This window comes from Ruditapes philippinarum, unplaced genomic scaffold (genome assembly GCF_026571515.1).
Source record: "Ruditapes philippinarum isolate M1 unplaced genomic scaffold, ASM2657151v2 ctg3878_1_1_1_1, whole genome shotgun sequence".
Taxonomy (NCBI): Eukaryota; Metazoa; Mollusca; class Bivalvia; order Venerida; family Veneridae; genus Ruditapes; species Ruditapes philippinarum.
In genome coordinates, this window is record NW_026858291.1 from 69,085 (window position 1) to 83,083 (window position 13,999).

Below are 13,999 nucleotides of genomic sequence, written 5' to 3' on the forward strand. Positions count from 1 at the left end.
GTATCCAAAATCGAAAAACATCGTTTTCTTTCCATCCGTACAAAGTAATTATTTTATGAGATTGTGAACGTGGTAAAAATACTTGCTTGCATATCAGAGTGATGCTCATTTTTAAATAAGTTGGCATTTGAAATGTTATTTGAAAGGTTAAGATGTCTCACAAAGAAGTTGACCATGATTCATATCTAGTTTTCTATACATGTATTTGATTTGAGCACAAATGAGATTGCTGACTAAAAAATATAATATTTTGAAATAATTTGTTCATCATGTCTGACGTATTGAGTTTAGGAAAATGCATTTTTATGTTGGCACCAATGGTCTAGCACCCTGATATGTATAGAAGACTTCAAAGCATTTGAGTCACAGCTTTTTATGAATATATTTAAACAAACAGACATTAGCAAAAACTGATTTGATAAATGCTTAGTTTTAATCCTGTTTTAGTTATAATCGAAGCGGTCGCTGGTCGCGTTGAGCAAAAGTCGCTTAATGCATTAAAGATATAGAGAGAAAATGATCGGGGGGATTTAAAGTGGTCGCATAAAACAAAAGTCGCTTAATACACGTGGTCGTATGGGCAAGTTAGACTGAAGGTCACGCCGCTGCACTATCGGCAATGAAACAAATATGTCTTTTTGATACGGAAAAATTACCCACTTAGGCCTACCAGCAACATATCATCAAAAATCATCTCGAGAAAGAGTGATCTCTCGGAAGCATAAATCACAACTTAATAACATGACAGTTGCAGACACGGTTTGATTTAGTATGTACATTTGTGATAATGAAGGAGTACAACATCATTCACGCTCTCTATCGCCGGCTTGAGCGGTACTCAATTTTCAACTCTTAAAAATGATGGTATAAATGATCCTGGAGGACCAGAAAAATACAACAAAACTGTCTTGAATACGTATCACATACAATTTGAGAGATAAGAATTGATCTCCATTCATTTTTATACAACACCTGTCTATGGGAAAAGTTTTGTATTTCCAAATTTTGAAACGTAAATTTAAATAAAATGCGTTATCATTGCCTTAATTTCAAAACTGTCCTTCGTTGTTCATTATCTCTCCGTTTATCTCAAACATTAATATTTCATTTATGGATCATAGTGACAATGGTTTAGGACAATGAACTACTTAACAGTGAAAATATGTGTGAGTTACAATCCAATTTTAAACTCAGGAATATATCTTGAAGTTTGTTTTTAGATCGATGATCCAATCTTGTTAAGACGAATTAGTGATAATTTTGACACAAATTCTGTTTTTCAAGGCAATAAATTTGCTAATAAAACAACGATGACACAAGGCTTCATTACATTATTGTGTCAAGTTCAATCCTCTTTTTTGTTTTCAGTACAGACATGTGACGCACAAGGAAATATTAAGTTGATATTATAAACTAAACTTGATTATACAGGTGAATGTGAGACGCAAGCAAATATTTGTCGAATAAGTAACAAAATATTTCGTTTGAATGTTTGCTTGATAGAATAACAGTTTTATCATTTGTTTTTATATGTTAACGTTAAAAATCTAAATGGAAAAAGATCGGTTTTGATTGCAAAACTGAGTATTCAGCTTCTCTGGAGTATAAATGGCAGTTCACAGTTTACGGGATCGAAATATAACAAACAACAACATCAACAATTATATATACATGTATATATACACACACAGATATTCTAGTTGTATCTGCATAAAAACGTATGATATTGTATTGTTTCAGCTGTATTTGACAGCTTGTACTTTGGTTTATGGCCAAGGAAACAGGAATTGTACGAGTACATGTAAGTACAAAAAATACTTCCATTCGCTAGTGGTCGAAATAAGTCTGTTAATGTTCTACATGAACATCATTTAAACGATGTTATAGCTTCTTGTTTTCGTTATAACATTCCTTTTTCCTTTTATAGAAAAACGCCATTTGTAATATAACCACACACAGAATAACAACATTATTTTAAAGTCGATGCGTAAGAATCGCATTTTATAAAATATAATTTTTATATTTTTCTAGAGAATTTTGTCTCTATTTTAACATTACTCAATCCAAGAATTGACGAGTGTAAATGGGGCGTTCGTGGTAGAGTGCTTAATGTCGTTGACTTCAAATCACTTGCCCTTGCAGCTGTGGGTTCGAATTCCAACAGGGTCTTTGGATTCTTTTATGTGACAAAAAAATACGAGTGAAAAGGACATGGATAATGCTTTAATATTCATAAGCTCATTGATCAATAAAACACATTTTGTCTAAATTCTAGCTTCAACTGGAAAACACTTCATGATTGCGGTGCCGGAAAGTAGCAGGCCTCCAGATAAAATAGTTCTACATATAACATCTTTAAACAAGACAAAATGCAACATCAAAGCACCAGATATACATATGGATCAAACCTACACATTTAACAATTATATACAAGTCAACATATCCAACAGAATAATGCACTCTACTTCTTACTCGTCCTCCACGGCTAAGAAAGGAATAAAAATAGATTGTGACAATACATGCGCAGTAGCTGTTTTGCCTCACCATATAAATGATGCAGTGGAAGGTTATCTTGCACTTCCTGTAAATGCCTTAGGAACAAGATATACAATTTCATCTTTCACACCATACAGTTCAAGTACCTCAAGCGAGTTCCTGATAGCAGTTGTTGAAAATAATACAAGAATCCAACTGTTTAAGACAAGCCCTTATACTAACAGATTTCAAAATAGTACTTTAATTCTTAACAAATTTAACACGTATATTTACAAGTCCTCTTATGACCTGAGTGATTCGGTGATTTCTAGTGATAAACCTATATCCGTCTTCTCAGGAGCTAGCGCTAGCCAAATCCCTCATGGCTCGGGAGATTATCAATACATCATAGAGCAGATGATTCCAACTGAGTTCTGGGCGAAGACCTATATTGTTCCACATATTTATCCTAGAGTGTACAGTATGTATCGTATTTTTAGCTCTGAGTACAATACGTCAGTTACACGTCATAACGGTAATGTCACTGTATCTAATGTGATAATGTCAAAGCATTTTGACGACATGGCGACTGATTCAACTGTGATTATAGCTGATAAACCTATCAGTGTGATACAATATGGTTATCATGATGATAATGTGGATAAAGACCCATTCATGACAACAGTACAAGCTATGTCCCAATTTCAAAATTCATACGAATTTGTGGCAGATTTTGATAAAATGAGTTCTCAAATATGGCCCGTAACTCTGGTTATTACCACTCGCACTTCAGAAATTTCACAAGTTCTCCTAGACGGTACAAATTCCTACATTCAAGCACATAGTCACAAAATGCCTGTACCTCCACCCATGGATGACTACAGCGTGTACTACATCAATATGACTCATTATGTCTTTGGAAGTTTTCATACGTTACGTCATGCAGCCGGGAGACCATTCGGTGCAACAATCTACAGCCAGCCAGAATCTGCTGCTGGTGCCTACGGATATCCTTTAAAATTCGCCCTGAATGATCAAGGTAACATAATTGTGTTATATGTAATAAAAGAACGTGTTGTCGCTCACACACTATTGATTTTTCCTTTTCTATACCATAAAAATCCTAAGTCAATTCGTTAATGATTTGGCGCATGCATTTTCTTTTCAATGACACATCTATTCATTTGTTATAATTAAGTTTCCTTCATCATTCTTTTATTGATAAGATTTATTCTGACAACAAATATATGATGAGAACTATAAGTTATATTTAAAAGCTTGAAACTTGTACACATGCAGAGCTCTGTATCTAATCTGTTATGCAGTGTAAAGATCTCTTTATAAAACGCATAAAGCTTATCTTTTTCAAGTTTGTCAACTCCCAACAACTACCTCAACAACAACAACGACAACAACAACAACTACTACAACGATTCCAACAACAACAACAGCAAAGGCTACTTTTGCGACAACAAACTTTCGAGACAACACTACGTACAGCAAAGGTAACATGGTTAATATGTTATGTTAAAGTCTTGAGTTTTTCCCCAAAAAACACTCGGATGTTTGACAGCCCTGATTTGCTTCTCATAATTAAATATCAACATTAAGTGATCAATTATATTTCCATTTTTATTTAAATTGTTTTTGTTTTTGAATTTTAAGGCCGGTGGTTATTTGATATAAAGGGCAAATTTGCCAAATGTATTTGAGTTGAAAGATAATTTCTTTAGAGAAATGCTGTTTCTACATTTCTTGTGAGTGTAAAACATTCTAGTTTTACTTAAAGCGTTTAGAATGGGAATATATATTTTTAGACCGTTGTTTGTTGATCTCAAGAAAACGGAAGAAACAGACACTTGAATACGACAACAATATGCCATTTTGTATTCCTATGGTTATATACATTTTGATGCAAATCAAGTTTTTCAATTTTAGTACTATCTCTTAGCAACAGAAAAAATCACTGATAGTAAACAAAATTCGATTTTAATTTTAGTATGCCAGTAAAACTTTAAATGTTGAAAGATACGAAATAATAGCACATTTATTTATGCGAAATTCAGCGAAGGGCTTATTAACTATTTATATTTCTTTGAAATAACCTGCTTTTATGTTAGATTGAATATGAAGGATGCTTTTGATTTTAATTATTTCTATTTTATGTACTACATTTTATGTTGTAATGAATTGCGAAACACTGATGAAGAATTATTTGTCGATCATAAAAGAAATTACATTATTTTAGGTGGTATACAGTGTTTTGATTGTCGAGATATTCCACATCTAAAATATTGTGACAAAGTGACTAGATGCTTAGGAAATGAGGTAAACATAACCTTAGCAGCAGTTATGACTTCTCTATGCCTCCAATATAGAATGGAAATAATAAAAATAGGATCTTATAACTAAGGCCACTAAATAGGGCAACGCATTTAAAACGTTGCAGGCTCACATAGATTGAGTCTGTTTCATGCAAATCAGGCTCATTCACTCTCAACAATGCTATGATTTTCATTTTTCAAAAGCTTCTCATATTTGGTGTATAGTTACATTTTCCAAAAAGTTACTTACTTATCAGTCACAAGAGCCATATTTTACTTCTTTTGCGTTTAGACCATTAGTCAACATAAATTGAATTGTATTTTGTATGGAATCATAAAACCACTTTGTATCTTTATAGATAAAATATTTCACACTTGTATATATTAGCATGTCTCACAAATTCTCAGCCCATTATTACAACATTATAAAACATATGTTTGTTCTTTGTATAGGAGAAATAATTCATTCATTTCTTTAAGACTTAAGGAGTCTTTTAATGTCTCCATACACTTTATAGTTGCATGTAACATAAAATAGAATGTTTTAAGTTTATAATAACCCTGACTTTGTCCTTACAAACACAATGCCAATATTGATTAAAAGTCTCCACTTCCATGACATTTGGTCATACTATTTCTCAATCTCAATACAAGCACTTTAAATATTGTCTCTAAGTGTATCAGTACATATGATTATATTCATTTTAATTTCATTCGAAACAAAGGTTTGTTACGTTGAGAGCTACACAAAACCTCACGGACAGAAAATGTTCAGGTCTGGATGTATAGATAAGGGGGTAGGTACATCTGTATTAAAAGGTAGGTACATCTGTATAAAAAGGTAGGTACATCTGGATCTATCAATATGGGATATGTATATCTGCATGTATAACATATGGATGTAAAAATAAGATTCAACAAAGGCAACCTGAAGGTTCACCTTGATGTGTAACAACTGTATGTGTAAATAAGAAGGTAGATACATTTTGATGTATAAGTATGAAGGACGGTTCGTTAGATAGGTGTCTAAATATTGAGGTAAGTGCATCTGAACGTGTAAAAAGTAATTAGGTACACTTGTGATACAAATCTGGACAAAATGTGGATAAGTCTTAATAAAATTAACAATTGTTGATTAAATTTGCATCTGTAATCATAATAAATACAGGCTCCTAGTTGTTGACAATTTCCATTCTTGAAGGTTAATAAAATGCATTGTAAGGAAGTAATGTATTTTATGTGAGATGTTTTAAAGTGTCTGCACGTGACAAATAATTTTTTTGCATTTGTTACCAGGGATGTCAACCATTGAGTGGAACAAACGACTGTCTACAGTGCTGTGAGTCTAGAGATTTCTGTAACATGGATGGTTGTGAAGAAGAAGGTGTCCTGTTTTTACACTACTCAATGTTCATTTTGCCCTTTGCTCATACATTTCGTAACACCGAATTTTACAAAACTATCCCCATTAAGTACAATCAACCAAGCTTGTTTGAAGGTTTTTCATGCTGATGTCATTGTTTGGCATCTTCGTCTTGTTAATTTTAAAGCAAATTTGTCAATAATGGAAGGTCTGTGAAACAATAAAAAATTGTGATAAATTATCAGATGTGATACGTGACGGATTAAACATACTGAATACAAGACCATATTGTCGGTATTCTCATTAAGACTGTTGAAAAAATATCAATAAACGCTAAATTACCTACCATAATCCAAGTTCAAAATACGAAATAAATACGATTGGTTTCAACGAGGTACGTTTATAACGTTCACTTTGCTAAGTCCTGGCCATTTCTCTGTCATTTAAATAAATCACGGTGCGTAATCGTTTTGGGTTGATTTAAAATCTATTCGTTCCTGAACTGATTTGAATTAATTTCACCGGATTGATTAAGATAAATTGGATTGTGAGCTTGACAATGTAAGAAAATATATAACATAAACATATTTACTACTGATAGTCTTCGAATATTCTACGTGCACGGAACATTGCAATGTTTAAGGAATTCATATACAACTTTTTAAAGTTTGTTAACGGGCTTTTAATCAGTTGGAATCGAAAAACAACTTTTACATGTCAGTGAAGTAGTAGTACACATAAGCATAAAATTGCAAAAAAGTCATTATAATTATCTCTGATTTTCAGATATTTCATGATCATATTATAGAAAAAATCATTCCTTGATTAGTGGTTTTATTAAAATGTTTTGTCCAGTAATAAATTTGTAGAACGTATTTTTATGACAACCTCGCAAATATTTTTAGGGCACCGGATTGATCCATATTAAGGAAAAACAAGTCAAAGGGCTGATTGTAGGCTTACGTCCTACAAATTCATAACCGGACAAATCATTTTACTTAAACAACTAATTTTTTGCGGAATGATTTTTCTATAATATGATCATGACATACCTGAAAAATCAAAGATAGTAATGACTTTGTTGGCAATTTTATCCTAGTGTTCACTTCTGCTTCACTGAAATGTGAAATTTGATTTTTGATTCCATCTAATAAAAGACCGTAAATAAACCTTATAAAGTTGTATATGAATTCCTTAAACATTGCAATGTTCCATGCAAGTAGAATATTCAAAGACTAATAGATGTAAATGTGTTTATCTTTTATATTTTCTTACCTTGTTAAGGTCAAAATCCAATTTATCTTAATCATTCCGGTGAAATAAATCCAAATCAGTTCAGGAACAGGAAAATATTCCAAATCAAACGAGTACGCACCGTGTAAATGAAGGGTATGCACGTTTGTTTTTTCCCTAAAAATATATAATTTATTTTCACCGAGTGGTATGAAATACGATAATTTCCATACCATGAGACAACAATGAATCATAATTTATACAAAAAAAATTCTGTTTATTATATATTCTTTCTCATTTTAACCTTACAATATAAAAGATTTCCCCTTTGATTTTGTTTATTGACTAAATCGTATTGACAGAAAGTAGTCCCGTAACATATGATTCATTGCAGCGAAGAATAAAATCGGAAGGGGAAATATGCATTTTATCGCATCAATATATCTCAATATTTCATTTATAGGTACAAATTTATATAATAATTAAAAATATTCTTCAAATCTAAATTTCAGCTCAAAATTCAATAAGTTCAGGGACTCGTGGGCCGTATTGTTACGACTGTTCACATATCGGGGAGAATGAAAATTGTACATCCGTTCAAATGTGTCCCTCCGACCAGGTAATGTTATTATATATATAAAATAATAACTTTAAAAGAAAGGGGTATATACAAGTGAACTATGACTTACAGATACAATTCGTTGCTAAATACAAACCAAACATTTATTATGGAGAATGTTTTGAACTACTTAATTAATCAAACAATACACTCGGTTGACACTAGAGTCGAGTAGGCTAATTCCGTACAGTTCCGTATGGAGTTGCTTTTCGATGTTGACTAACTCAATATAAGAAATAGCATATAAAAACGTTTCGGACTGGGTACCAGTATTCGTCGTTTAATATATTTTATAAAGTGATTTTCTTACTTTTACATCCGATTTGTGGCAGAATAATTGCTACATTATAGCAAAATAATGAAATAAAAACAAATAAGCAAAATAAAAGTTAAAATTGACAGTATGCATAGATATATTGTTTGTTTAATAACGACGTTGTTTAACTGACGTCCATAATGATTTAACATTTTTCAGGTATGTATGATAGAGAAGTATGCATGGGGAAACAATGACTTCAACTACGTTATGGGATGTATACGTCCACATGTAATTCGTTTTATATCATAATTTTTATAACTTAAGAGATATTTTATAAGCTATCATTAAATACAAGTAAGAAGTGAAAGAGCCAACTTAACGTCTATCATGCCAAATATGCACTCGCCGTATTAAAAATATCAAGACATTTAAGAAATGTTGAACTTTCTTCATGAAACAAATTGAGAATGCTTCCTAAAGTTTATGTACTTTTCAATTAAAAAAATCGTCACCTCGTTTATCTCTTAGTTCATTTTGTTTGTAATTAACCTTGTTATTAAAGAGTTTGTTACAGATTTTTTTTAACAAGTATATGCTTTGTATTAAGCTGACACATTACATTACATTTGAAATGAATATTACAATACAATATATCTTACACTACACTATGGTACTTGATTTTTGCAATGTCGTACTGTCACTGCAACAACACGAAAATACATCAAAATCACCACTTTGTAGTATTTTCGTGTGCAGGCAAAAACACGAAAATACGACAAGCACCACTTTGTGGTATTTTTACTTGTCGCAACTATGTCTATTTTCGCTTTATGGCTCAGAGAGTGAAAATACAAAAAAGTCACTATTTGAGTATCCTCGTGACTTCACCTAGCGCCCCGTGGAGTGAAAGTGGTGACTGTCGTATTTTCGTGTGTGTTTTCGTCTGGCGCCCCACGAAACAAAAATACGACAAGTCAACAAAACAACCACAATACTTATGTCACTGCACTATTTCATGTTACAATAAAGGTTTCTTTTTATTACATGCTCGTTACAATTGAAATATCATTTTCGTCTGCTCACAGGTTTGCGAGGCAAAGAAACGGTCAGTTGTAGACCGGAAGTTGACTCTTCGGCACGCGCCAGTGTGTACACATTGCTGCTCCGCTGATTTCTGCAACCAAAATTGTACCCATCATTACAGTCCAGGACTTATAGGTAGGTTTTGACCAAATTCTTAAAACAAAAACATAATACTTCTCTATAAATAAAGGTATAAAAGGATGGAAATATACAAGTCAGCTGTAAGGGAACATGGACGGTAGCTTGCACTTACAACTTCTGTCCAGGCCCACTCGAACCGAGCCTGCAACACTTCTATCTTTTAACCATTTTTTCTGTTTAGTAAATGACCTAATCTATAAACTGATTTTCACGTTTCCTTTTTTATAAATCTTCATTAAGAATTTTATGGTTCCACATAATAATGAGTTTGTAAGTTCAAAAGTACTTAATAGAGTTATACAAAGACAATAATGATGCAACTTTTGATTGTTCTTAATTGTTCTTGAAACTGCATTGTGTTATTTTTTATACTACAGGTTAATAGAGCATTGTGTAAGATATACACCAGCATTTTGTCTTATTGTGTGGAGTATATTGTTACAGTAGTTATTAAACAAAATGTGAATAGAATTCGTGAATGATCTGATATACACTTTTCTTATATTCCACGAAATAACTTTCAACAATTGACTCTATTTCACTTATCTTAAAGTTAGCTGATATTTACATTTTTTTTCTTTTTGTATCATAGTTTGGGGACCTTTCTGTTGAAAAGTGTCAGAGTTAAATCATATACATATACATGCACAGTGCGTAAACTGGAGTGCAGGTATTAGTTACCCGCACTCCAGAGCATGCCTATTGATTGGCTCATTTTTGCTGGGGTTACTTTTTGTGACGGCAGAGAAAGGGACAGCAATAGAAATATCATATTCAGATGCTCGCTCATTGGTTACTTTTTTCCGGGGTTTTATATTATGACAACAGGGAACGTGTTTTTATGTATAACTATAAAACAAAAGAGAAAGAACATCAAAATACTCAGGCAATCTGATTAATACTAGGGGGCTACGCCCCTCGTACAAATCAGATAGTCTCGTGTTTCGATGCTCTTTCTAAGACATATTTCAGTTTATAACTCTACAGCTCTATTGTGGCGAGAGGTAAAACAATAATTTGCATTTTTTACATAGATTAGCTGGGGCACTTAAAACAGAAGAATATACAGAAGATAATCAAGAAATATACTCAGAAATAAATTGAAAATCGTATTTGTGCTAGTTTTAGCCCGATTGGAATAAAAAAGCGTTTGAACGCTTCAATTTTGGGTCGTTTTTTTACAATTAAGATAATTATTCTATATATAAGCGGAGTGAGCGAATGATCTGAAATTGTGCTTCTAGACCTACATCAAATGGATTATTAATCATCTCGAAATATTTTTTCCAGTCCCGTCATGTCAAAAAACCTGAGTGGAGTCCCTCTAAAATTGATTTTCAAAATAGTTTACTGTCTTATTATCTATATTTATCAATCATTTCCAGTCTTCCTATCAATGTCTATAAAAATTATTTGATACTTTGATGTAATGCTAAATACTGCAATACATACCTGAAAGAAAGAAAAGTTATATTTTATAGTATAGTTGTCAAAAAACATATAATTTATATTGTCATGAAACCTATAATTTATATTGATATAAATATATATTGATATAATTATATAATAAAACAGTGTCAAAATAACGCACATTTCTTTGTTACAAATACGAATTTCATTTTTAATGGCCTTATTTTATATAAACTGTCCTTTCTTATAATTATTGCTCATGTAAACTTTTAAATATATAGCATAATGTTCGTTCGCATGCTATCATCCTGGAAATGAATATCAACCGGTCACGAAAATTTTTACGCATTATTTTCCAGGGGCGAGTAATCTAGTATATAGAATTAAGAAAATGTGATGTTCTAGTTCTCTCCCCTGGACACAATCTATGATGAATGGTTCTTGGAGTTTTAATAATTCATACATTAAAATGTCGGTTCAGGATGATAAAAAATTGTTCAAAATATCTCAAATCTGATAGTATCCCCAGTTAATGAACACTAAGTCTATAGCAATAAAATTGACCTGAAAATAAATCCTGTATTTATAGAAGAAACTTGAATATCCTCTATGTATTACGAGTAATACAAAGTCAGTTTAACAATAAAATGCGTATTTTGTCAAAAATGCCCCCAGGTTAATATTTTCAACAATGTGTGAAATATATCTGCCTTATTTAATGCATATAAAACGTTTTTAAAACGTTCATGTTTTGCAGAAATAAAATCGTTCTACTATGCATGTATACTTAAAAAAAGTAGAAAACACTGCAAACTCAAGATTTTCCTAAATTATATATGAACTTTAAAAAATTTCATAGCAAACTTAAAAAAACAGAAATGATTTCCCACTCGATATGCATTACTGCAGTTGTATATATAGTTATTCAAGACATAGTTGTGAAAATTAGCCTCCTTATCAATAATAAGGAAATAGCATGTTTTTAAAGTCTGCCCAGCTCTTTGTCCCTTTCTCGTTTGAGAAGGGGGATCCTGTGATGCGTGTACATGGTCGCACGGTCGAAAGTCAGTAACACAAAGACAACGTTTTCAAAAGTATTTTTGCTTTTTTTGTTGTAAGAAAAATTACCCCCTAATAATTTGGTGAGTCAAATGAGGACTTTTTTTACTCCTTTTCACAGATGATAAGTATGTGATCCAACAATATGCCAGTGATATTCTGAGTTTAAGTGATTTATTTTTTCAAAAAGCAAAAGCCCCTAAGAACGATTAAAACGGAAAATTTGAAAATTCTACAGGCCCAATTTAACTGAACCTGTGCATTTTCAGTACTGTACAATGCACATCCCAAAGCATCGGCTTTAACAGAATGAATTTAACATTTAATTTGAACTCGTAACATGTTAAATATAGTTACATTCGTAGATTTGTTAATACTACGGTTATCAGGGAACTACAAAAGCCTTATTGTGTCAAATAAACTATAATATAAAAATGCAAAGGCGTAATAACGCGAATAAAGGCGTTATTACGCGAATCAAAATAATTAATTACGAGAGTTAAAAGGCGTAATAACGCAAAAATGGCGTAGCAACGCAAATAAAGGCGAAGTAATGCGAATATAGGCGTTAAATCGCGAATTGAAAGGCATAATTATGCGAATCAAAAGTTGTACTTAAGAGAATAAAGGTGTAGTAACGCAAAAAGGCGTTATAAGACGAATCAAAAGGCCTAATTACGCGAATCAAAAGGCGTAATAACGCGAATCAAAGGCATAATAACGCGGATAAAGGCATTATAACGCGAATCAAAAGGCGTAGTAACACGAATAAAGGCGTACTGACGAAAATTAAAACGCATTATAAAGCCAATTTAATACCATATTTATACTAATCAAATTGCCTGTTAACGCGAGAAAGGAAGAACAATATTGATCTGAAATTATTGCTCAAAATATAAACTCGTATAGAATATTATAATATACATTTACAATAACTATCATTCCATTTGCGCAGTAATAATGCAAACTATTTGTCATACACTAATGAAGACTCTTTGATATTTGTCCATTTAACGTGACTTTATTCGCGTTATTACGCCTTTTGATTCGCGTTCTAACGGATTTATTCGCGTTATAACGCCTTTGCATTCTTATTCTTTATTTTATTGACACTATTAGGCTGTCGTAAGGGAACCTTCAATTGAACACGTCAGTGGAATTTCGCGCCGTATAGTCCACAATTTAAATAATGCTTACGCCATAAACGACAAATATAATGGGAAATAAAAATTATGGCGTCCTGGTGATAATTTATAATGTTTTAAAAAGGATAAATCCTACGTAGCAGATAAAAAGTCCAAATAGAAGATTTAAATGCCTACGTAAGGCTTTATTACTATTACGTAGGAAATAAAAAAAGAAACGATGTTTTACGTACGACTTAATAGCTGAAAGCACAGAGTGCGACGGACGTGTATGCTGGGGCATATCTTACGAAAGGATACTATTTCTAAATAAATTCTAAATGTCAATTTCTTATTTTGGCTTCGCCGATATACCGGTCCGGAAAGATGTCATTTCCAAAGCATTATATATACATGGGATTGAATTTGAATATTTGAATTGTCCTAGTTTGTACAAAGTTGACTTATACAAAGTTGAACGTAGGAAATATAAAGTCTTGCTTGGAGTATTAAATTCATGATAAGGTTTTCTTATCTATTACGTAAAAATGATCTTTTTTTAATATAGAACATAGCATTATTTCAGGCACGAGCGGGCACCTGAAAGGAGCCACCGTCATAGCTGGAAAGGTTCCTCGCATAAAATAATTCAAAGTCCCTGCCGGATTCAAACAAAAAGCAGTGCTGGAAGACTGGTTTGAAGTTAACGACTTAAAGCCTCGGTCTCACTTACTCCCGGCAGAGCCCAGGACCATCCCGGTAAATTACCGGGATGATCCGGGACGATCCGGGATGAAACTATTGTTGCGGTCACACTTACCCCGGCAGCACTACGGTAGTTCCCTACTAACCACCCAGGATGCGCTCCGGATCATCCAGGCAGAGCCCAGGTGAAGCTACGGTTCATGC

At 32.6% G+C, this 13,999-nt stretch overlaps 2 protein-coding genes across 5 annotated transcripts in view; one reads left to right on the forward strand and one right to left on the reverse strand.

Moving 5' to 3' along the window:
* The window catches only part of LOC132752698 (uncharacterized), a 109,014-nt gene that overhangs the window by 49,765 nt on the left and 45,250 nt on the right, over nt 1-13,999 (reverse strand). The window lies entirely within an intron of this gene.
* LOC132752693 (uncharacterized) lies at nt 366-13,779 on the forward strand. Of its 3 annotated transcripts, none has more exons than XM_060743052.1 (11): nt 982-1,166; nt 1,741-1,801; nt 2,276-3,514; nt 3,846-3,980; nt 4,724-4,803; nt 5,525-5,596; nt 6,096-6,183; nt 7,908-8,014; nt 8,490-8,561; nt 9,359-9,491; nt 13,677-13,753. In XM_060743052.1, exons 1-11 carry the CDS (start codon nt 1,140-1,142, stop codon nt 13,736-13,738), a joined length of 2,076 nt encoding a protein of 691 aa, XP_060599035.1. In that variant the 5' UTR covers nt 982-1,139; the 3' UTR covers nt 13,739-13,753. The 3 variants fall into 3 exon arrangements, with proteins under 3 accessions (XP_060599038.1, XP_060599035.1, XP_060599036.1); XM_060743053.1 differs by lacking the exon at nt 13,677-13,753 and adding an exon at nt 9,875-9,984 and having other exon boundaries at nt 987-1,166; XM_060743055.1 differs by lacking the exon at nt 8,490-8,561 and having other exon boundaries at nt 366-1,166; nt 13,677-13,779.

Bases quoted from the DNA above. Each gene is read 5' to 3' on its own strand.
- LOC132752693 (XM_060743052.1), top strand. From the start codon at position 1,140: ATGAACTACTTAACAGTGAAAATATGT. The intron at 3,515-3,845 runs GTAACATAATTG...ATCTTTTTCAAG, and splicing joins ATTCGCCCTGAATGATCAAG to TTTGTCAACTCCCAACAACT. The intron at 8,562-9,358 runs GTAATTCGTTTT...GTCTGCTCACAG, and splicing joins TGGGATGTATACGTCCACAT to GTTTGCGAGGCAAAGAAACG.